Raw genomic sequence first — 24,942 nt, 5'->3', positions numbered from 1 at the left:
CTGTCACTCAGTTGCCAGAGCTTCAGCCACCCCTTGTACCCCTCACACTGTGACTCCCTCCTGTCTTGGTGGCCACTGAGACTACCTGTCCTCCCCTGCTGGCTTCTGCATCTCAGGATGTGTCTTTTTGCCTCTTTCTGGTGGAAGGGAGCTGTCTTGTCCTGAACCCATCAGCACCAGGACTGATAGTGATGCTCACTCTTGCCTGGTTACCTGGATTATCACAGGTGAGTGAATGGGAAGGGCAGAGCCCCCATGCCACCAAAGGCGAGTCAGGTGGTCATAGTCCCCCAGCACCCCCCACTGGACCTCTCCAGGCAGGGCTGGTGGAAAGTGGACAGGCTGCACTTTCTCTCACCTCTTCCATCCCTGGAGAGGCTGACAGCTCAGGGCTTATCATGGGGCTGGAAGAGCTGGGTTTGAATCCCAGCTCTGCAATTTACAGCTGTGTGACCTTGGCAATTTCTTCTCCTCTCTGTTTCCCTGCAGAAAGGGAATCATAATGTTCCTCTCTCCTAGGATGGTGGCAGTTGAGTAAAGGAATTCATATGAGGCACTTACTCAGGGCCTGGCAGAGCAGGGGCTCTGGACATGTGAACCAGCCTTACTATGTCACACTCGGCTGACTTGCCCCGGCGTGTCCCTCCTCCAGAGGGTGCCTCCTTGTTGGTCACCCTGGGGTCCTGGATCATCCGGCTGGACCAGGCTTCCCTATCTCTACTCTAGCCCTCACCTTCCTCCTGCCTCTGCATGGCCCTGAGTGGTGATCACGGTCTGATGTCACTGTCTTCCCCACTGGGTATCCTGGAGGACCACTCAGTGGCTTCTCTCATTGCTGTTTCCCAGATCCTAGCCCACGGCTTGCAGCTTGCTCAGAGCAGAGGGGAGCCAATGGGTTGAGGGAATGCAGAAAGGAAGAGGAAGAGGATTGGTTCTGCCAGGCAGCTGGTTCACTGCTTCTTGGACCACATGGGCTGTGGGGCTCCCTGTGAACTTGACCTCAGCCTAAGTTCAAGATCGAGGGACTTGACTTCAGCCTAAGTTCCACACTGCTCTGGGGGTGAACCCTGTGCCTGAGCCCTTCATCCTGGAGCCTGGTCCTGAAGCCTTGCCCTGCACAGTTTCAATCTCACTTCCACTTCCAAATTGATCCTCCACAGATCGATTCTTGGTTTTGTTCCTGGAGCATTGTACCCATTAAGTTCCAGGCAGGGGTCAGGCCCCTGGGCTCGATCCACTCAGGCTGCCTGCACAATTGAAATCCCCGAGCCCATCCTGGCTAGTTTTCTCATTAAGATGATTGGACTGGATTGATCCATTTGATCAATGGTCAGACATCACATCAGCCATTGGGAAGCCGATTGGATGAGCCCAGATGATCAGCACCAGGTTCCTTGAGTCAGAGTGTACCCAGCCTTCTAGGGGAGAGAGGAGTGGGTCACAGGTCTCACCAGGATGGGCTTTGGTGTAGAGGCAGTAGTGCCCCCAAGGCGTGGCTACCAGGGCAAGAATCCCAGCCCTGTTTCCAAGAGCTGGGCAGCTTTCCCACAGGCTTGTAGTGGACAAGAAGCTTTGTATAGCACCTGCAAAGATGGGAGCCTCTTTTCTGCGTGGTCAGCCTGAAAACCCATCCCCCAACCCCCCACAGCCAAGGGTTGGACTGGGCTCTCCCCAGGGACAAGGTATGTGTGATGGGAACTGTGGTGTTGAGCAGCCTCCTAAGACTCTCTTCCGGGAGTTTGTCCAGGGGAGTGGTTACGGAGCTGAGACTGGAGGGGACAGGTGCACCAGGTCCCACTGTGAACTCAGGGCCCCTGGCTGCAGAGAGCAGTGGTGGGAGAAAGGGTCTCTGGTACAACTAGGTTTGGAAAGGCAGGGCTGAATGCACAGCAGTATTTGCATTTCCTGTGGGACCTAGCAGTCTCGTCACACACATCACTACTCTGAACGGGGCGGAGATGCAGTATTGGCCCAGAGCCCTGTCTCTGGGTGTCTTGTAGACCTACGCTGACCCTTCCTGGAGATGCCAGCAGGTGCTACCTTCAGTTGGAAATTCATCCCAGAAAAAGTGCTTTTGGTTTGGGAGCTGGGAGGTGACAGATCAGGAGATGCCAGCAACTGAGAACACGAGCAGCTCCACACTCCCCAGCACCTGTCACAGGAGAACAGCGCCCCCTGCAGGGGTGTGGCAGCCTTTTCTCCTCCATTCCCCTCTCTCCCTGCCTACCTGGTCAGCTTCGGCTCTCACAGTCCCTCTCTCCTTTCCTCCACAGGCTACTTGACTGTCAACATTGAGCCTCTGCCCCCAGTGGTGGCTGGGGATGCCGTGACCTTAAAGTGTAACTTCAAGACAGATGGTCGCATGCGTGAGATTGTGTGGTACCGGGTAAGTCATCACTGCTGTTCCCCCCATGCTGGGGCTGCCAGTAGGGTTCCCAGAGCCCCCAGGCACCCTGGCTATGTCCTCAGCCCCGCTGCAGACCCAAGCAGTCCTGTGCCCTCTGCCAGGTCCTCATCCTGTGCAGATGCCCTCCCAAAAGACTGATCACCTTGCCCAGCTTCCCCTCTGCCCCCAGGACTCATCTTGTCTGATTTGGCTCCATATCTATGTCCAGGTCTGGGAAGGGAAGCGTTGGAGATGAGCAGGTGTCCGCTTGTCCAGGGCCAGGTGTCAGTCACGGGAAGGACTGCTCTGGGTCTTGGGCTTATGGGGCATTTCCAGCCATGGCGGAATCTTCATGGGTCAGGACAGGCATCCAAGCCTGTGTTCCCTTTGCCACAGAGGACTTGGTGCTGAGCTCAGAGGTCCGGCAGCACTGACACTTTTCTGCAAGGTGTGCTACTTGTGGACAGACGAGGTGCTGCAAAGAATTCCCTTTCCATGGTTTAAGCCAGGCGCGGGCAAGGATTTTTTCATTGAAGCCCCAGGCCATGGCTTTTTTTGTTGAAGCCCCAGACAGTAAATATTTTCTTCTCTGCTGACCGTGTGGTCTTTGCTGCAACTTCTCCGGTCTGCCATTGTGTTGTGAAGATGCTCCTGACAGTGTGTGAATGGAAGGGCACGGCTGTGTGCTCATAAAATGCTATGCACGGACACCAAAATTTGAATTCTATGTAATTTTCATGTGTCGCAAAATATTCTTCTCCTTATTTTTTTCTACAAGGCAGAAATTGTTCTGAGCTCGCAGGCTGTACAAAAACAGGATGTTGGCTGACTTGGTTCATGAGCTGTACGTTGCAAACCCCTGATCTAAAACCATACTACTGTAATCTTTGCAGGCTGGTTGCCCTGTCTTCACATGAAGTGGGTGGGCAGCCAGTCAGGTGGAGATGCTTGGAGTGAGGAGCAAGGGGAGGGCGGACATTGGGTACAGTTTGGTGATCTTGAATGTGGAGTGAGCTCCTCTCTGCTCCCTGGGGCTTCCTCTGGTCCCACACACAGGGGACCAGATGTCAGAGGATGTCCTAGGGCTCACAGCCTCGGCTCGGAACTGCTGTCCTCCTCCTCGCTCTCATTGCAGAGTTGTTGGAATCACCTGTCCTCCTGTCCTTTCCTGTATTTCAGTCATTGATCCATCATTGACTGATTAGAGCTATTTGGTTGGCTGGGATCTGTGCACCTTTGAACCCAGCCCCCATCCCAGCACTGTAGCTCATCTTGCTTAGAATCAGCTCCCCTTGTCCTGGACCCGAGCTCCACAGGTGTGAACCTGACACTCAGCAGCCTGAGGGCCTCTCTTACAGGAGGATGGTGTCCTGGGCCTAGAGGAAGTCAGAGTGTGTGTGAGGCAGGGCCATGAAGTGCATCCCTGAGAGGCGCATTTACAGGATGTGGGAGCTGCTGGGCTGACACAGGCTGTGAGCATCTCATTAGCACCTGGCAGAAAGATGGGAATAAATGAATTCCAGCTCAGTGCTGATGCTGGGGACACGTCCCTCCCTCCACCATCTTCAGATGGGGTGAGAGGGCGGGGTGGTAAGACAGAAACATGGGCACGGTGAGAACAGTTCACCGGGTTAAGATGGACGTGGAAATACCAGTGGCCTAGAAGCAGCTATTCTCACTCTGGTTTGAAATCGACTGTTGCTGCCACCCTTGAGGTGATGAAAATGTCCCTGCAGAGGCAACTGCCAGGGAGGGCCAAGGCCAGGACCAAGCTGGGTCCTGGGCAGGGAACTAAGAGGAGGCATCCATGTGGCTCCATTGTGTTCATGAAGATGGGGTGAGGGCTGGGACGGTGGAGGTCACTGAGCCCTGGACGGACGGACTTTCCTGGTCCTTCTCCACCCATGTCCTGAGCCCCCTTCTTCCCCTCACCACCTCTGTGGCCCTGTCCCAACCTGCAGTGTCACTGATTACTTGAAGAATCAGTTACATCTCTATGGATGTCAGATCCTGCGTATCAGGATGTGCTAGGCTGCACTAATTTATTTATTTTATTTCATTTCACATCCTTTGACTGAGGGCCTCTGGAGTGGGGGTATGCAGATGTATGCAAATTACATGCAAATCACCTGCTGGAGCCAAACACCTGGACCCTTTTAGGTCTGTAGCTGGACAGAGGTGGTGGCTCAGCTGACTGGTTATCTTCCTTGAGACTAGGGGAGCCCGTGTGCCCTGGCTGCGACAGGAAAAGGGGCGCAGAGGACAGAAGGAAATTCCAGGGACTTGGCTCTGTGCTGCCAGCTTTGCCTTTGCCTGCTGCTTCTCTGGCTTCCCTCACCAATTGCTTCTTTTCCCAAGGAGCCAGCTGAAGGGAGAGTGATAAGGGCCTTCGGAGGCCGGGGCTGCAGGAGCTAAGGCCAGGGCAGGGTGTCCAGAGGGAATGGGAGAAGCAGCAAGGGGAGCCCAGACTTCTTCTCCAGCCAGACCCTCTTCTGAGCCTTCTTCCCCAGCAGACAGACCTCTCCCAGGCCGCACCCCCCACGCCCCCACCCAAACAGCAAGCTGCCTGGCGCTGTTTGTTTTCTGGCCCTGTGTTTGCTTCCCTCCCTGGCTTCCTTCCCCCAAACTCTGAATGAGCTTACAGAGCCTGGCTTGGAAGGAAATGAATAGATCACACAGGCCCAGCCAGTACTGTGTCTCCAGTCCCTTCAGGAGGGAAAAGCAGGGCATTGTGATGGGACCACTGCTGCATGCTCAGGCCAGCGGGCCCACAACAGCCTGGAGCATGTGCAGATCCCCACAGCCTCCCCTCTGATCCCCAAGATGGGATGCTTTGCAAAGTTGGAGGAGCCAATAAAATCATCGGAAGCCAAAGCGATCACCACATTGGTGTTACCAAGCCTTCCGGCTGAATATCTGGGGAGGGCTTGCACATCTATGGAGCCCTAGGATGCAGGGAGAGGAATAGGGAAGGAGCAGAGACCTGAGGCTTGGACACCATGCCCTGCAGTCTGGGCGACTAGGAAGTGGCTGGGCCAATTTGTAGAGCAAATTCAAGAAAGTGCATGTTATCAGAGCCCTTGAGTCTGCCTTGTCCCTAGTGGAAGCCACTGGGCACTCATGGCTGTTGCAATGTAAGTTAAATTTAAATGAAAGTAAGGTAAAAATTCATTTCCTCCATCAAATTGACCACATCTCAAGCGCTCGCTTAGCTCCATGAAACCCATGGCTGCCACAATGGACAGAGCAGAAGCAGAACACTGGCATCACCTCAGAAAGTTCCAAGCCACCACGGCCTGCTGGAGAGACTCAGATGTTGTCTCCCTGTGGTTTTTGGAATATATTGTGTGTGCCTGTCAACAGAACAACAGTGACTGTTCTGTGAGCCTGCTTTCCTGGCAAATGCACTCTACAGTGAATGTCAGTAAAGTGGATTTTCTTTATTTGGTAACCTACCATCATTAGACTGGGGAGGGGGCAACGGAAGTGGTTATCATTCTCAAAAGATTTCTCTGAAAGCACACAGAAGATGCCAACGGACCTGTCAGGCCCCAGGGGTGCTGGGTATTGTAGTTGTCAAGCCCTCTCCAAGTTAAGGATGTTTCACTGCCCTTGGTGCTGTCTCCCCATGATTTTTCCTTTGCTGCACAGGTTCATCTCCCAGTCTTGGTCTTCACTGTGTCTGTGCATGGCTCTGTTTTTGCGCTCTACTTCTGTACAATGGCTGATCCCGTATTTGGCCAGTAGGAGGTGTTCACCTGACGACCAATCTACCCTAAACTTAGAGATGTTACCTTGAGCTGGGCAAGCACTGGTGCATTACATACATTGCTACATTTCCTGGTGGATAGCAGGCAAGCTCTATTGTTAATCCTATTTTTCAAATGAAGAAACAAGCTGTCCACAGAGACTGTGTTTCAGCTCACATTGCTTCCCTTGATTTCTCCAGAGTTCTGGACATGGCCTTCTCCATGATTCTCCTTTATGGGTCCCTACTTGACTGCTGACCTCATCATGGCAAACACTTGCCCCTGAAACATGAGCATCTCAAGTACAAAAGCTGTACCTTTTCTCCATTGCTCCAGGTGAGATCAAAAGTACAGGAAATGTTCAAATTTTAAACATTCATTACAGTAAAAGACACATTGCCATTAATCCTACCCCAAAATCCTCCCTCTTCCTTCAAACACACTGATCTTATTGTTCTTGCCTCTTTCTGAAGCAGTTCTGGAAATGCTCTTTCCTGAGTATCTTTAGTTCCTCTGTCCTGGCTGCTTCAGTGTCCTGAATTGATTCAAAATGTTTCCCTTCCATGGTCATTTTGACTTTGAGGAAGAGATAGGAGTCACAGTGCCAGATGTGGTGAATAAGGTGGGTGAGGACATGCTGTAATGTTTTTATGAGCCTGCCTTTCTGCTGTACGGCAGTTGGCAGCAGCAGTCACTGTATTTTTTGTGATACCATGTAAAGACACTCACAAAAGAGCACTTCCAGAACTGCTACTGAAAGTGGCAAGAACAATGGGATAAGTGTGTTTGAAGGCAGGGAGGACTTTGAGGGGACTAATGGCAATCTCTTACCTTTCACTGTAACAATTATTTTTATTTAAACATGCCCTTGTATTTCTGACACCTACTACAGAGTCGCCTCAGGACATACCTGTTAAATCAACAGATTGTTGAGCCATAAAAACACAAGCACACATGCATTTCCATACACAATGCTGCATGGTCTGCTTCTCTCACAGGTGGGCTTGTGTACATAGTCCATGAATACCACCTGTCTGTTTGGGGGAGGTGTGGGCTATTGCAGATTCAAGAGTCTTTGTGGAGTACTGGGAAGAAAGGAACATTTCTTGTTAGGAAGTCTTGTCTAAACTCATTTGGTTGGGGGTCATCTGCCCAGCAGGCAAAGCCAAAGGTTTGTTTATATCATAGAAATCCATTAAACAGCTACAGAGAATCATGGGAATTTAACCTTTCACAGCAGTTTTTATCATCCAGTCTTTGTTTTGTCTCCTTCCTTCACGATTTGTTCCCGAGAGCTGCTCTGAGCCTGGGTTACAATGCCACAGAATGAGCCGGAGAAGGACAGAGATCCACACGCAGCGATAATGGCCCTGCTTTCAGGCTCCCGTTATCTCACCCCCTCACCTTGCAGGGAGATGGGAGTCTGGCTGTTTGTTTTGTGGTTCAAATGATGCCACCTTGCTGGGCACGCACCCCCTGGGGGCTCGGATGGATGCCTCTTTGGGGAGGGTTGTGGCTCCTTCAGACCATTAGAAGAGAGACTGAGACTGCAGGCTGGTGAGGGTGAGGTGAGAGAGAGAGGACTCAATTTTCAGAATACCTTCATGTGCTGGGTGTGGTAGTGCACACATGTAATCTCAGCACTCAGAAGGCTGAGGCAAGGGTATGCAAGTTTGAGCCCAGACTGGGCTACATAGTGAGACCCTGTCTCAAAAAACTAAACAACCAAACAAACAAGCAGATAAAATACCTGCATGTGAGTTCTGGGTGTTTGACCTTGGAAGGTGACTGGAGCTTTCCTCTATTTTTGAAACCTTATGTGAAATTGGGCATGAAAGCACATCCTTGGTGGGCTTTGATGACATCATGTCTGCAGCCAGATAAAATGAGGTTCAGCTCACTGTGATGCCCATTCTGTGAGTGGCAAGCATTGTGCTGTCCTGCTTTGTGGTATCCTGTAGGATCCAAACAGGAATGACAGAGTAAGAGAGGCAGGCGTTTGGGGAGAGCCACCAAGGTCAGATTTGGCGAATTCCAGCTGACCACCTACACTCCCCAGAGGCAATGGCAGACAGCTCTTTAAGCTGGCGCACCACTTTGTTCCTGTGTGATGATGCTGCTGAACTCCCTGGATTTCAGTTCTTGGAAATATCATTATATAGTTAAGCTGTACAATGGGTCTTGGCTCTCCCTGAAACACGGAACTATTTCAAAATGTCTTTGCTGGCATTGGCTTTCTCTTGGTCTCAGCCCTGACCATGTTTTGTTGTTTGAAGAAAAACAGAAAATGATGATCATAAGGGAAAATTATGATCCAACAATGTTATAAGGGCAAGAAGCAAGGCACACTTTTTGAGGGACCAATAGAGATGGATGCCCAAGTCTCAGAGAACCAGAATGGAACAAGCTTTGGCCCTCTGGCTTGGAGCCCAGGCTGGAAACCACTGAACCTGGCTGCTCCTTCTTGCCCTCCCCCCCAAACATGATTTTACAGTCTCAAGATCTGGGCAGAGGGGAGGGACTGAGGAGGCCAAGAGCCAGGGCTGAGCAGGCTTAGGTTCCTGGTCCAGGCCTCCCTCCCTGCCCCCAGCCTCCCCATAGGCAGGTCCTCTCTCCCCAAACTTATCACATTGGTCACATGAGAGGGAAGAGAAGGCAGCTGGAGAGAGGGTCATTACATGAAAAGCTGGGGATGCCTGAGACTCAGTCGGTAGATATTAGACTGAGTCAACAGGATTGAAGCCCCAGGACATTTGTGTTTTTAACCAGCTCCCCCAGGTGATCACGATGCCCTTGACTCAGAAGCAGAAGGCATCAAAGATGTTAAACAGGGAAGCATCAGGACCTGGTTACCTTATCCAAAGAGCACTGCTAGGTGGGGAATGGATTGCAGGGGGAGAGGAGGAGAGGCATCACCTTGGAGGTTGTTCAGGCAGGAAGTGACAGTGAGAGGTAGGGTGGTGGCAGTGGAGATAATGGGAGGGAAGAAATGCTGCTTAGGGTTTGCAGGTGAAGTCTGCAGGGCTTGCTATCATGTGGCTGTTGGGAAGGGGGATTCAGGGTGACTCCTGGATTTGGGGCTTGGATGCTAGGTGTGGGGGACATGGTGGTGTCCCTGAGACAAGAGGAAAGCAGAGAGAAAAGGTTGAAGGGACAGGGGCCAAGCCTGCTTCTGACAGCCCTGTGAAGTGGGAAGCACCTCAAAGACACAGAGATGGAGCTGTCTCATTAGCAGTTGAGGCCACAAATCTGGAATTCTGGGAAGAAGTCAAGCCTAGAGATCTATACATGGAGTTGCTACTTGGGGATTTGAATGTGTTCCCCCAAGTTTATTGTTGGAGACTTAATTCCCAATGCAACAGTGTTGAGAGATGGGACCTTTAAGAGGTGATTGAATCACCTGGTCTCAGTGAATTTGTGCTGTGACCACAGGAGTGGGCCCATGGTCATGGGATCAGATTCCTGATGAAGAGTGGGTTCAGCCCTTTTCCCTTTCTTACATGGACTTGTGATGCCTTCCTTCATGGTAGGGTACAACAAGACCTTCACCATATGTGGCCCACTAAATGTGGACTTCCCAGGCTTCATAACCATGAGCCAAGTAAGCTATTGTACATCAGCTACTCAGTTGCTGGTTTTCTGTTATAACAGCACAAAATGGATCATCGGAATATGAATGGTATCTAAAGCCAGTGCCTTAGAACAATGAGAGAAGAATGAGAAGAAGACCCAGCACACACGCCATGATTTAGGCATAGAAAAGCAGACCAGCAAAGTGGCTGTGAAAGAGCTGCCAGCAAGATGTAAAACAAGCTAGGAGAGTAGGTGTCCACTCTCTTGCGAAGAAAGTTGTGAGACTTAGCTGCATCCAGTGCTGCATGCGTGACTTGAGAACACAGAATGATCATGAACTTGGCACCATGAAGCCAACTGGGACCTGGATGGGAGCAGATTCTTTGGAGTTAGTGGGGGCCAAAGCCCTGCGGAGGGCCTGTGGGAGCCTGGAAGACCAGTAGTCATGTGGCCTTGAAGTTTTGACTCTGAAAGGGCTTTAACCTTGAACTTCTGGGCAAATCTTTGCAGGTACCATACAGGTATCATTGCTCCACTTTGGTCCATCTCATGTTAGCCTGTCCTTAACAACTGCCAAATATAGTGTCTTTCCCAGATTTCTCCAGCCCTTCAATTTGGCACGAGAAGCCATCGGCCTCACTCTCCTCCCTGAGAATGAGAAAGTGGCTTCAAGAACATTTAGGGGACTCTGGAGCAATCAAGCAACGCACTTGGTGTTGGGAGGAAAGAGCTCTGGTCTGTAATGGACAGCTGTTCCCACACTCTTCCTGCACACATACAAGGGCCAGAGATACAAAGGACAAGGTGGGCCCCCCTCCCCTGAGGAGACAGCTTCCAGCCCAGTCCTGCATCATTAAGTTGTTGAGATCTATTTTCTCATCTGGCCAATGGGCTTGATCGCACCTCCCCTGAGTATCTCACGGCGATTTGCGGGAAACAAACGAGACACCCAGCAGACAAGTCATTTCCATCTCCTGCACGCCAGGGAAGTCAGCTCTGCTTCTATTACTTCATCCCCTCTTTTCCGCTTGACCAAATCTTACTCATTCTCTGCTCTGCAACACCGTCTGACCCTCTCACCAAGACAGAATTAAGAGACGCCCCTGCTGTGTTTCCTCGGCATTTTGTACATTCTTCGATTAGAGAGATAGCACCTGGTATTTTAGCTATCTGTCTTTGTGTCTCTCGCTGAGTTTTATTTATCTGCTTTTTCAATGTGTGCTGTGGTGATTGGCAGGCCCTGGACCAGAGTCCTTATATGGGTCCTCTGGATTTCTAGGATTATATAGAGGGACTTCTGGGGATGCTGAAAACCCTAGAAACCATGCCCAGTATGCTGTGTGCTTTCATGGAGGGAGGAGGCTGAATATCCTCAAAGAGCTCCCTGAGCCCCAGAAATGCTCAGGAGCTAGAGTGGTGAGTGTCTTAGTGTCTGTTGTCTATGGAATGTGCAGGACTTTGTCTTCTCCTTGGGTCACCAAGGTCCATGCTTAGGATGGATCTAGGAGACCTAAGGCCTGTGAGGCCATGTAGGGAGCTCCACTGTCCACCAGCCTCCCGGGGGGGGGGGCTGGGGGAGGTGCCAATAGGCACCCCTGGGTGCAAGGAGCCACCACTGCCACCTGGGATCAGTCCAGGCCATAGCTCATCAGCATGGATTTGCTCACACATGCCCTTGGACAAGAAAGAGATAAGAAGGGAAGAAAGGAGAGGCTGCTTTGGCAGCACATCACTGCTCTTCCTGGCACGAGGGGAGGAATTCATGACCAGAAAAATCTGTCTGCTCTTGGGGATTAAGATCAGGTTTCTGATACTGGCAATGAGATATTTTCTCTGCCCCATATGGGGTTGACAAGAGCCCTTGGCTTCCAAACTGCCAAGAGGGGGAGCCAACAATTGGATGTGCTCCCACATAACAAGATGCTCTGTTGGACCACACATGGACTCCACCAGTAATGGGCTGTTCCATTGGGTGATCGTGAAAGACATTAGACTGGCAGATCCAATGCAGAAAGGGTAATGGCCTGGCTCAGCCAGGGAGTATGTCCTCTCTTACCAAGTGCATAGAAGAGAAAAGAGCCAGCACCTGAGGCAGAGTGCCCTGCTTGGGCAATGCCTTGGGCAAACCATGCCCCTCTCTGAGCTGCATGACCTTCCAGTAACTCACAAGGGTGAAGTAAGATGGCATCTATTGTATGTGTCGCCTGCCTCCCTCCTTGCAGCCAGCCTCCCCTCTGTCTTTTCCCAGATTACCTGTGCTGGGAGAAGAGGGAGTGCCTCCTAGTTCAGGCCCCTGAATGGGCTTGGACAAGCCTTCATCAGGGGAGGGGACACTGCCCTGAGCTGCTGCTGTTGGAACCTTTGAGCCAGTAGGTGAGGGAGCTCTATTAAGCCCAGAGTGTGATTCCCAGCATCTCTGCCTGACTTACACCCTGCTGGGTTTAAATGACAAGGGGACTGACTTAACTTGTCGGAGAGGGATTAAAGGTGAACTTCCACTCAGCACACCAGTGAAATAAAATATCACAGCCCAAATGAAGGGTGCTGCAAGAAAACCAACTTAGCCTCCCCTCCTTCCTTAATGCCTCCGCCTCCTCCTCTTCTCCTAGTCGGGTTCAAAGGCCCACAGGGGCCATCAGTCTGTCCTTGCAAGCAGATAGACACACATTGGATATGAACATGACCACCCCGTCCTGCCCTGTGCACACAAGAGCTCCCCATAACCTTAAGGACCAAGTTCAAGATCATTGCCCCCCCCCCATGCAAGGGCCTGCATTCAGTCAATGCTGGCCAGTGTCTCCAGCCTCACTTCACACCATGACCCCAAGCACCCCTGGCACCCAGATCCTAGGGCTTATTTGCAGCTCTCCGAATGGGCCAGTGTTCCTTCCTGCCTCCACACTGATAATTATGCCACTGCCACACCCTCCCCTCCCTCCATCTGGCGAACTCCAGCTGGGCTTGAGAGTGACCCCGAGACCTTCCCCGCCTCTTATTCTCCTTCCACTTTCAACTTCCATGGCCTGGCTGTGTTAGAGTCTCACAACAGTCTCAAAATACACAGAACTCCACCATCTGACTGAACATGCTGGACTCACGTGACTGTAAGTAGAGATGGTGTCCTGTGTGACATCCAAAGACATGACGCATGCCTGTGATGCCAGTACTCTGGGAGGCAGGATAGCAAATTCAAGCCCAACCTAAGCAGTGTAGCAACTTATTGAATCCTATCTCAAAATAAAAATTAAAAAATGGGCTGAGGATGTAACTCAGTGCAAAGGCCTGGGTTCAGTCCCTAGTACCACACACACACACACACACACACACACACACACACACACACACACAGTGAGGCCAGTCTGTATCTAGGAGCTGAAGAAGGGGAGGGAGTGGTTCCAGAGGCACAGAAGATGACTCCCTGCTCCGTGGCCTAATGAAACACACTGATTTCCGCCTCTGTGGCCTTGCTGTAAACACTTCAGTGGTGACCTGTGCTCTGAGGATGGAGACCCTCCAGGATGTCACCCGCCCCTTTGTGTCCCTGTGTTCTCCCATGAAGGAAGAAGCTGGGGATATTTACAGACTGTGAGTGAAGGAAAAGGAAGGGCCAGAGTTGGGGAGACAAAGGCCAGAGGAGGGGAAGCAACTTGCCCAAAGTTGCACTGTGGGAGGTCAGCGGAGTGGGCCTTGTGCCGCCCCTCACCCCTAGGCTGGGCTCTTCCTGCCAGGCTCTGTGAAAGGCCACGAGCCTCCTGCCAGGGGCAGGAGAAACCCCCCAAGTGATCATCAACCTGAGGGCCAGGCCTTCCCAAACCCCTGTAATGTGGGGTGCCTTCTGGTGGGTAAGACAAGACCGAACCCCACGTCTCCTGCATGGCCGTCATGGACACCACCACTGTGGAACAAGTCAGGCGCTGCGCTGGGTGCCTGACAAGCATCGCCTCTCTGAGTCCTTCTGGGATCCATGTGGTTCCAGCACAGGGTCCATTCTGGACTTGGGGGCACTGGGCTTGGAGAAGTTAACTAGCTGACCCAGGCCTCACAGACACTGAGGGGGAGTGGGGTTTGTGTGCCGACTTGGCTGACTTCTGACTGTCTCAGTGTCTGAGTTGGTCCCCAGGACTACTGATGGGGATCCGCACCCCGCCTGGGAAGCCCAGCTGCCTCTTCTCATCCACTGGGGATGTGGAGGGGGCTGTCAGGCCTGGCTGCTTTGAGCTGTTGCCATCATCACATGCCGGAGTCACCTGTCCAGAGGTGCACAGAACATGCAGGAGCTGTCAGCATTGAAGGAGGATGCAAGGAAAACCCGGCTTCCACCGCACAGAGAAGACACTGCCACACGGTTCACCTACCCTCAGACAAGCAGCACGCAGCACACAGGTGGCAGCAACAGCTGCTCCTCCTGCCCTCCCTGTGCTGCTCCTTGCTGCATGGGGCCTGCAACAAGGGTTGGAAGGAGAGCTGTTCAGAGCCAGGAATCCCAGTCATGGTGACAGGCAGCCTGGATTAGTGGAAAGTCTGAATTGGAGACTTTTCTTCCAGAACAGAAGTTTTATCATCATCATCATGATCATCATCATCCTTATTTTGCAAGGCGGGGGAGTAACTCAAAATGAGTGTAAACAAGCATTGTCAAGTAGTGGTTCTTGGGAGACCTCCTTTAATGGCGATAATAATCCTTTTAATTGGCACATTAATTATATGAGAGCAGGTGTTTCCAAAATAATTGAGGGTGTTGAAAAGCTGTTTTCCTTAAGTGGTTTAAACATTCCCCTTTCACCCTGTTTACTCCACAAAGATCAAATCACTCAAGGCCTGTTCTTCAGAGACAGAGAAGTGGAGGCTGTGTGGATCTTGGGGTCTGGATTAGTGAGGGCTCTGTTGCTCTCATCCTTCCCTCCTTCCTGTGGAGAACTAACACCAGTGGGCATGACCCGGAGATGCCTGCCCTGCCAGGGAGATGGTGGCGCAGTGGGGGAAGAGGTGCAGAGGGCGGAGGGTGGTCCCGAGCCATCAGGCACTTGGGGAAGGGGCAGGAGGAGGACGGGCGGAGGAGGCTGAGGGCAATCAGGGGTCAAAGATCTTGCCAGGCTCAGGGTGCCCTACAAAGGAGTTGGACTGGAAGCTGGCAGCAGTCACAGAATTCTACAAATAAGAGCACACCGTCCAACAGTAGAAAGTTCCAGACCTCTTTCCAGAGATGTCTGATAAGCATCTTGGGCTTGGGATGGCCACAGTGGAGTCTTGTGTCCTCCCCATCTTGGCAAATGGCATCACCACCCTCTGGGCTCTAAAGCCAGACATCCAGGTCCTTCCTGTCTCCTGCCCTCCTTTGGCCTGACCCCATCCCACATCTCTTCCTTTCCGTCAGTTCTGAAAAACTCACACCCAACCCATTCACTTCTTCCCACGTCACTCCTTTTGAGTGAGCTGTCCCCTTAGCCACACTCCCTGCTTCCACGCTCGTCCCCTGGATCCTGAGTCCAGCATCCACACAGCGGACAGTGTGTTTCAGCATCAGAAACAGCACTCGCCTTCCCCTGGCATCGCCTGACACTCGTACTTTACTGAAACCCAGAAGGCCCAATCTGATCTGGCCCTGCCCCTCCTGCTCCTCCTCATCCCGCCAACCCTCTTGGGGTTCCTTCCATAAACACCCACACGTCTGCTGTTCCCGGAAGTCCAGGTCCCCAGCGTGCAGGCCCGGGTGTTGGTGCTGCTGGGACTGCAAAGGTGAGCCCCTGTATCCCAGGGCTGAGAATGGGAGATAGCTGTGAAGAGACCCTCAGCAAGCCAGGCTCTGGAGGCAGAAAGACCTGAGGTCACTTCCGGCACCACCTCTTCCTCTGTCACCTCTCCCCATAACTGTGTCTGCAAAATGGGGCACCATTAGCATTGCCCTCCCTGGAGGGTGGCGAGCAGCTGGGTGACCTGGTGTGACTGGAACACAGGGTCCAGATTGTGTTTGTCATTGGAGGGTGACTGCTAAGAGTATCCAGTGTACTGGGTTGGATGGTAAATGTCACTGTCGCCAATTCAGCATGTGGCATTCGCTGTACATGTGCTGACTCTCAGGATGGCACTGTGATTCAGGTGGTGGGACGTTTTCCAGACAGCACTCCATGCATTTCCCACAGGCAGAGGGTATCTTAGGCCAAAATTCAGGAAGGAAAGAGGATGGAGCCTTGGGCCACTGGATTAGAGAGAGTTGACCTTAGACTTCACCTCCTGCTCTGGCTCCAGCATGGTCCATGTGCATGGTCCCTCCCAGCACTGGCTGCAGGGTCGCTACAGGGATGTGGGGTGGGACTTCCTCCATCTGAGACCCTGAGCTGGGGGGTGGGCAGCCACCCCCTCCAGGGTTGACCGAACACCCAGAGAATTCATTTCCATTTGGGTCTCTCTAAACTGTACTCTAAGCCCTGTTTATTCATCTTCCAACCAATAGTTACCAAGAACCCACTATGTTGTAGGCCCAGGGCCACCCTTGTGGAATAAAGCAGACATGCATATTTGTATATTTGTGTGTAGACTGTCTATGCTCACATCTTATCGACACTTATCCTTTAATAATAGGTTTTTTAAATTTTCATCTTTTTCTATTTGTTAAGTCATGTAATTGTAGTCTCTGCAAATAATGGTGATGTTTCCCTTCTCTTTCAACACTTGAGAGACAGCATCTCCTAAGGTGTTTTTTTTTTTTTTTTGGTACCTGGGATCGAACTCGGGTCCTTCTGCTTTCAAGGCAGGTGGCAGAACCACTGAGCTAAATCCCCAGCCCCAATCTCCTAAGATTTTAAAAGCACATATCTTGAAACTAGATCACCTGGACTCAAATCCTAGCTTTGCTACTCAGAAGATGTGTGACTTTGGACAGATTACTTAACCTTTCTGGGCCCCAGTTTTGTTATCTCATGGTATGAACTTAGGACAATTCCTAGCACTATGTAATGTTGGTGTTGTTATAGTTACTGGACTTATTACAATTTCCCGCCTTATCCCATTGTCTAAAATCTCCAGAGTTCTTGTAAAAGTGTTTCCCTGACTTGTTCTTGGTTTTCTTGGGAATACATTTTTTGTTGCATATAATATTGCGCTGATTTCTGATAAGTACTCTATTTTAAACCTCTTCCTAAATGTACAGGGAGGTTACTTCTATTCCAATTTCTCCTAGACTTTTTATAAAGAAAAATTAATTAAACATTTCTTAAGAATCTATTGAAATAATCATATAGTTTTCTTCTTTAATTTACTAATGGAATGAATTATGCTGATGGTTTTTCTAATATTGAACCTCCACTGGGTTTTATAATTTCTTCAAACAAATATCTTGTGCCCCAAATTAAAAGAACTCTCAAGTATTTGTGTTTTTATTATGATAAATGCAAATTCCTGTGTTGGATTTTCTGTGGGTCTCTAGGCTGTAAGCATGCAGTGCTATTGATTTTGTGTGTGTGGTTTTATCTTGCATCCTAGAAATTAGATGAATTCATTTCTTTTCTCCTCTATAACCACATGGTGGCTTTGTTTGAATTGTTCAGGCATCCGATCTCCCCAGCTGATCCTGTTATTTCTTTCTTGCCTACATTTTTTGGCCCCACTGTGTTTGTCATGAACAAGTGTGTGTTGAGTGCCTTCTCCAGCTCAGCTCCGTGTGTTCCCCTCCTCCTGCCATGTTTGGCAGGTCAGGAGTCGGAGCAGGTGTGCTGAGAGCAGGGCCTGGTGAGGGGAAGCCACCTGCGATGTCTCGGAGCTACCTCGAGGCTGTGGGGCCTCAAACACTTTAACACTCAGGTCCGGCCCCCTCCTGACCGTTGCCTCTCCTCTTTGAGAGACAGGAGTGATTGATCTCTGCCCAGGGGGAGAAACCAGATCTTGGGAACATAGGGGTCACTTCTGGCAGTGAAAGCAGAGATCTATTACCTTGAAAGCCAGCCTGGAGCTGTCCAACTCTCACTCCCTCTATTCACCCTTAGATCTGGGACTTGCTTCTACTAAAAATGAGCACGTCTCATTTATGGTGTTTTCTGTCCAGCAGCATCAGGTTCTGAGGCTGGAGATGGAGCTGCAGTGTGCCATGGTCGCAGGCTTTCCCTGAGGCTGGTGACTGTCCCCTGCCCCAGGGTAAGGGTCTTCAAGAGGCTGATGGCAGCCAGGTGTCCACCAGCCTCCCTCCCAGGTTGCACTCCTCTGGCTGCCTCAGCCCCATTCCTTCCTGCCTATAGATTTTCTGTTGGTTCTATCACTTATTGCTCTGCCTTATCCCCTGCATGGTAGCCCTCTCTCCTCTTCCCAGCATCTGGCACCCCGATGAGCACATGTCTTGTCATCTCCCTTGGCCTAACACCAGTAACTTGATTATCCTTGTGGAGCTCAGGATTCCAGCCTTGGGGCTGGTTCTCTGTGGTGACCCTCACGTTCTGGTTCCTGTGGCCTTCCTCAAGCCTCCTGCAAAGGTGGCAGCTGGCATCTTTCTACCAGGACCCTGGAGTCGTGCCCTGCACAGGGCTTCCGGCTGAGACAGCAAAGACGATGACTTTTGCCATATGTGCTCTGCTTCTGGGTCCCCACTTGGGACGCCTTTTATTAATTCACACCAAATTACTGCATGTGTTTGTGGCAGCCTGTCAAGCATGCCCATGTGGCACCAAAGGGCCACCTGCCCATACGTCCCTAGGCTCCCAGGAGAGGCCCTCAGGTGCCACACTCTGCCCTGGTTCTTGGCAGATTGTGGGAAATCTGTCCTGTCTGAGGTTGGAAGCTGCTTCAGATAGAGGGAGGAGAGAAAGGACCTTTCTTGATTATTCACCCATTGCTTGGCCTTAAGACCTGCCTTGCCTCTCACAAAGCAGGAACTGTGTTAGCTCCGAGATGAGATGTGGCTCTCCACAAGTTAGGGCTGGAATTTGAACCTGGGACCTTCTGGTTCCAGAGCTCCAACCCGACGGCTTTCTTGGTCCCTTCCACTTGCCCACCCAGGGTGGAGCTGGCTCTGTCAGGCTACAGAAACAAGTCTGAGTGCCCACGCTGTTCTGAGGCAGGAACACCAGATTTGTTTTCTTCTTCCTTTGGGTCCTCAAAGCCACTCCTGGGAGCCACTGCCCCAGGGTCCCACCCTCTGTCTGTCTTTGTCATCTTTGGTGGTGTCAAGGAAGAGGGCATTGTCCTCTGAGCATTAGTTGCTGAGTCCTTGACAGGGTCAGGTGTTGGGACCCAGGACAACAGGTGAGCTCCCTGAGGCTGCTCAAGGTACCAGCAGGGGCTGTCGGACACGGTGTGGCAGATTGCTGGGATCCATTCCCTTGTCTGGAAAACCAGAAGTCGAGATATGCCCTCCCCACCCCGTGGGGGACTTCAGGGAGCCAATGAGATCGTTATGGCAAAAGGCCTCATTGAGTGCCCAGCAAGTCATATCAACGACAGCACAGAAGCGAGTATTTGTTGAACACTGACCTCAGGCCAGACCTTCCGTGCCTTCACAGGTATTGTCTCATTGATTCTTCATAGCTGCCCTATGGGTGGGTGCTGTCACTGCCCTGTTTTATAAATGAGCCACAGAGAGGCAGTAACTTGCTCAAGATTGTACAGCTGTAAGTTGCAGAACTGGGATTCAAACTCTGGCCATTTGGCTTCAGCGTATACACTCTCATTTAGTACATTGGCCCTCCTTTGGGATCCATGGGGGGTGCTCACTTCGGCAGCACATACACTAAAATTGGTATCCATGGAGGAGTGGTCCCAGGACCCCCATGGATACCAAAATCCACCAGTGCTTAAGTCCCATATGTAAAGCACCACAGTATTTGGATTTAACCTACATACATCTCCCCAGAGGCTGTTAGCCATCTCTGGATTCCTTAGACTACTGAATACAGTGTCAGTGCCCTGTAAATAGTTCTTGTACTGTGTGGTTTAGGGAATAACTACAGGAAGAAACCTGGACACACCCAGTACAGACAGAGCCATTGACCCTGACACATTTTCCATCCACCAATGGTTGAACCCATGGATACAGAATGCAGGGAAACAGGACTGTACTTTAGAGTGTTAGCCCCTCCCCAGGGAGCCCCCTCCCCTGCCAAACACTAGAATCACTGGCTGGAAGAAGCAAGCACTCATATGAAAACACCCATGGACAGAAGCATCTACACCAGCCAGGAGGATCTTGTCCACACAACACCAGACGAAGCCAGCTATTGGGAATATGAATCCCCCAGGCCGAGCTGTGCCTCTCTGTCACTTCTGTCCCTGTGATGCTGTCTGCGTAGACTCTGCACACTGTGGGAGCTGGCAGTGCTGGCTGAGTGGACTTTGAAGGGATTCTCTGCAACCTATTTCTGGCTGCAGGCAGTGACCCTCTGTAGGCCCCCAACTTTGGACAGCACAGGGGGCTTCTGGCAGCCCTTCAGAGGCTTATCTCTGTGGTTCAATGGAGAGATTGCCTCTGCAGAAAGCAGTGCTGGGATTTTACATTAAAACAGGTGGCTTGCTGTCGTGGCTTTCTAGATGGTCAGAGGGTAGAGCTGGGAAAACGTCCCCAAGGCAGGTGGTCAGCCTCCCACGTGGGCCTTCAGAAGTGCATCCAGAATGGCCACTTGGTGCTGCCACAGAGCTCAGGACCAGGGGTCAGCCCTTGTTGGGAACATGAGATCCGAATACTGCAAGGTGCTCTAGGGGCCAGTCATTCAGTCATCCAGCATTCCCCCATCATTTATTCATGAAACAGATATTTCCTGGGTACCCACGGGGCATCAGGCTCTGTGCTGGGAGCTGAGAATAAAGAATGCATCACTGAGCAGACCAGATCGCTGTGCTCCCAAGCAGCATCCTCTGTTGGGAGGTGTGGAAGGTACAAACCCAGTGCCTGCTAAGCAATGAGGAGGTACAAAGCCTGTCCCCTCCCAGACTCCAGTGGGCAAGTTGATGTTCCAGAAGAAAGAAAGAGAAAGCTAAGGATGAGAGGCTGAGAACCTGTTGCAGGCCCAAAAGCACTGTACCCCTGAAATTAAACTGGGTCATCTGTGGGAGTCTAGATAGGGAGCAGCGGAGAAGCACAGAGCATGTGAGGGGGGCGCAGGGCCCAGCAAGGCGTCCACCTGGACATCACTTGAACTTACCCCTTAGGGCACAGGGGTCTCCCTTGTTAATCAGAGGAGGCCCAATCCCTTTAGATGCTGCGAGGCTCATGAACCAAGACTGGGGGGAGGGGCGTCAGGGCAGGACCCGGGGTCGGAGGCTGCTGCAGGCAGCAATGGTGACATCACAGCTGAGTCTGGGATTGGCAGTGGGATGGAGGATGGGGCCGGATGAAAGGCCAGGTGCCTGCCAGACACAGGCAGAGGAAGGAACTGCCTGGCGGGGACATCAGAGTCAAAGGCTTCCTGAGGTCCTAGAGATGTGGGACTCACCAGCTAGAAAAGTGAAGGAGATGGAGAGGAGGCCAGAAGGGCCAGCAGGAAGTGTCACACTACTGTGGGAAACTGCCCAGGCCCCTTTCCAAGCTCAGAGAGCTCAGCCAGCATGGTGAAGTTGCCAACCTGAAATCTAACCTGGTTCTGCTTTGCAGCAGCTCTTCTCACCCTGCACCCCTAAATCTCTCCTGTTAAGGCCAGAGGAATGACCAAGTGCCACATGGCAAGGGAAGTTTCAGCTCTAAAAATTTAATCCCACCAATGTTTGCCCTGACCCTAGATTCTTAGGCTTTGTCCCCTTTCTGTGTGGCCCCAGAAAAGGCTAGACTCTGGCTGGGCAGGAGTTGGCACTGGTCAGAGCCTGCACCCCAGTCCCTAGCTCCTGATCTCAGGCACTTAGGTATGCTCAGCCTCATTTCCTATTACTAGGGATGCTTTGGAAGATCTGAGTCTCCTGCAGGCCCCACAATGAGGCACTCAGCTGTGTTCTCCGTGGGGAGGGAGTGTGGACAAGGAGGAGGCAGACTCAAAGCGCTGTCTCTGTCTCTCTGCCCCCCTTTCTTTCTCTTAGTTCAGTTTGTATGCCTCTGACTTTTTAGAGGCCATGGTGAACTCTCACCTGTTCTGCCCTGTGGCACTCACCCCGAGCTGCCCTGTAAATGCCCCTGTAGCCCTCTCAGGTGCTACACATCAACTTGGGTGTCCCTTCAGGGGAAAGGGACCATGTCTCTCCCATCAGGCTAGGAACCCCGGAGGGTAAGGACTGAATGGAGAGAAATTGCTAAGCACAGACCACAGTCCCCCTGTTCAAATACCTCCAAAAGAGGCAGGAAATTGAAGTGGTGGAAAGAAGATGATTGTGGAGTTAGACAAAGCCAGGTTGACGTCTGAGCTCTGCTGCCTCCTGGTTTTAGCCTCTCCGGAGCTCATGTCTTCTTGTGCTAAGTGGGGACGGTAACTCCAGCCTCACAGAGCTGCAGCTGTTAATGTCCCCAGTCCTCAAGCACTTGTAAAGTGTCTACCAGCCAGGAACTATTCTAGGCACCAGAATATGATGGTGAATTAGACAAACAAGATCCCTGCTGTAGCCGGGTAGGGAGACAGACCATTAATTAATTAATTAGGGAGAAAATATCAGAGGGTGAGAAGCGTGGTATAGATAACTTAGGGTGATGTGACAGAGGGGAACTCGGGCTTCTTAGATCAGCTGGCCAGGAAAGATGCTTCATAGAAAGTGACATCACAGTTGAGCTCCGGGGTGAGGAGGAGGAGGAGCGTGCCAGGCAGACACCATGCCCACTGAAGGTATGGGCGTGGTCACACTGTCCAGAGATGGGGCTGTGTGCCCGGGGCACAGAGGGTAAAGGGAAGGGAGTGCAAGTCAGAGAGCAGACAGGGCTCTCTCGTATTGGGCCTTGTAGATTTCAATCTTAGCACAATGGGACTTGTTGGAGAGTTGAAGTGATATGATCTATCTATGCTCTAAAAAGAATCCTCAGCTGTTGTGCAGAGCCTGGACTGTTGGGAATAATGTGAGTTAGGATAGCCCAGGTAGCGCTGCATTAACAAAACAACCCCCAAATCGCAGTGACTCGATGTACTGAAGGTTTGCTTCTTCTTCATGGAGATCCAGATGTGGGTCTGGCACCTCTTCAGAGCAGTCCCCCTCCAGGAGGGCTTCTTTCATCTGGTGGCTCTGCCCTCTCAATCTGCACGGTGACCACCAACATGGGCCCAGAAACAAGAGGACATCATGGGGGCTGTACGCATGGGCTGGTCTGGGAGAAGCTCAGGTTATTGCTGATCATAGTCTCAGGGCTACATCTACAAGGGAAGCTGGGAAATACAGTTTTCCTGAGTGCCTGGAAAAAGCCAATGTAGTTTTCCTGGGTGTCCAGATAGAGACACATAGCACTGTCTCTGATGAGCACAGGTGCAGCGGGTGCTGGGAGGGAGAGAGAGGCTCCTGAAGTCATTCGGGTGAGGGATGGTGGTGGCCAGCCTGTGCATGGGTCAGTGGGGATGCAGAGGGGTGGGCAGGTGGCAGGTGCTGTAACACCCACACCATACCCACTGCTTGCAGAACCGGAAGGCCCCACTCTGCAAGAGCTTATTGTAATCATCCCTTGTGATTAGAACATCTTGCTTTTCCTTTGTAGGATGAAGTCAGATTTCCCAAATGGCTTATTTCTGATCCCATCAGGTCAATAGGCTGAGATATTCTCTGAATGAGGCTTTTAAAAGACATGGTTGTAAAACCTTGAATCGTTGTTCTTAGCGTGGCTCTTAGAGATGTCCAAGTCCACCCTCTGCATCTTACTGGGGTAACAAGTGTCCCTGGGGTGGTCAGGGATTTGCCAGAGTTGCAGAGGTGGTTGGTGTCTAAGCAGGGAACAGAGCCAGGGGTCAGGTGAATCTCACATGCATCTCCATGCACCTCAGTGACTTCCAGGTGTCTCCTCCCAGCAAGGCCAAGTGTACAAACCACTGGGGAAGCTTCTCTCCTGGTCCCAAGCCCAGCTGTGGTGGTGGCTCCTCCCTCCCTGCTACTGAGACACCACGCATGAGAGCAGGCTGACAAAGCCACAGGTTCCAGTCCCACCTCTGCCACTTCCTCAACATTACATACTGAGTCAGTTACTTAACCACTGTGAACTCCAGACTTCCTTTGAGAAAGGGGAGCTGACAGGGTCAGCTTTGCAGGATTGTGCAGTGAGACAGTGGAGGTTCACAGCCCTTACCTCAGAGCTGCATACCCAGGAGCTCTGCAACCCATGGGATTCATTATCTGGTGGAATCTCTGGGCCTCCCCCACCCTGCCCCTCATATCCCGGATCTTGGACATTAATGTAGGCAGGCACTTTCTAGGCCCCCAAAACTGTGCTAAGAACTTGACACATCTTCTCTACTCTTTCAAACCACCCTGTAACATAGATTCTGTTGTTGTCACCACTCCCCAGAATCAGAAACTGAGACTCAGGTTCTTCCAGCCCAGTCTATGCTACTGGGAAGACTGGAGCCTGGGCTGGATCTGAAGCAGATGGTGTCTGTGCCTGGGCCTTTTATCTGGAATTGGGAGAGGTTTAATTAGTGCTTTCCCTGCCCCAAGTAGGCTGCCTTTCCTGGTGTCTTCATCTACTCTGCAGGGTCCACGAAGCCCTGTTTCTCACCATAAGATGCAGCCAAGCATCCTTGACACCAAGTTCAGAGACAAGGGGAGCCACAGTTACCCCAAGCTTTCCCAAGTCATCTGACAGAGGGGTTGCACTGTTCCCTAGCTCACCAATGTCCCCCAATGTCCCCCAATCAGCTTCTGTTGTTTGCTCTGAGCCAAATTGAGTGGAGGTAGGAGAGAGAAAGCTCCAGGATTCTGGCCATAGGCCATTGGCCTCTCAGAAGCTGCCTGGGCCCCTGCACAGCTCTGTGGCTCTGCCCAGGGAGCCCTAGACTGGATCCTCCCAGGCCCTGAAATCCAGCCTGGGCTTGCAGAGGGAGCTCAATAAAGAGAATTTTAAAGCCTTTTAATGCTTAGCAGGGAATCTATCCTTTGCCAAAGCACCAATTAAAGGGACGGGCCAGTTCAACATGACTTTATTACTATCATTTATTCTAGAAGAGGAGGTAGAAGGGAGATGCAGGCAGCAAAGGCCCAGGGACCTCCATCTCTGCCTCCTCAGACAGGGGCAGGGTGACAGTCACTGGGCGCCTGCCTCCTCCACGGCTCCAGAAAGGCCAAAGGAGTCTGACTTTGCCCCTCTCTCAGGAGATTTCACAGCAACAGAAGGGTACGATAATGGAGCAGGGTGGTCAGAGAAGGCTT

General features: G+C 51.6%; 1 protein-coding gene across 8 annotated transcripts in view; it reads left to right on the top strand.

Moving 5' to 3' along the window:
• The window catches only part of Igsf21 (immunoglobin superfamily member 21), a 220,645-nt gene that overhangs the window by 95,862 nt on the left and 99,841 nt on the right, over nt 1–24,942 (top strand). For 5 of the 8 annotated variants that reach the window (XM_087215698.1, XM_087215696.1, XM_087215693.1 and 2 more), the window contains exon 2: nt 2,274–2,386. In XM_087215698.1, the coding sequence (XP_087071824.1) occupies nt 2,355–2,386 (32 nt within the window). In that variant the 5' untranslated portion in view covers nt 2,274–2,354. Of the gene's footprint in view, nt 1–1,432; nt 1,683–2,273; nt 2,387–6,252; nt 6,472–24,942 lie in introns of those variants that run through there. The other 3 variants (XM_087215691.1, XM_087215692.1, XM_087215694.1) reach the window with 3 other exon arrangements.

This window comes from Heterocephalus glaber, unplaced genomic scaffold (assembly GCF_053883595.1).
Source record: "Heterocephalus glaber isolate CG9 unplaced genomic scaffold, H.glaber_assembly_v1.0 deba00001452, whole genome shotgun sequence".
NCBI lineage: Eukaryota > Metazoa > Chordata > Mammalia > Rodentia > Bathyergidae > Heterocephalus > Heterocephalus glaber.
Note: the sequence above shows the minus strand (reverse complement) of the source record. Positions and strands in the feature narration are given on the sequence as shown.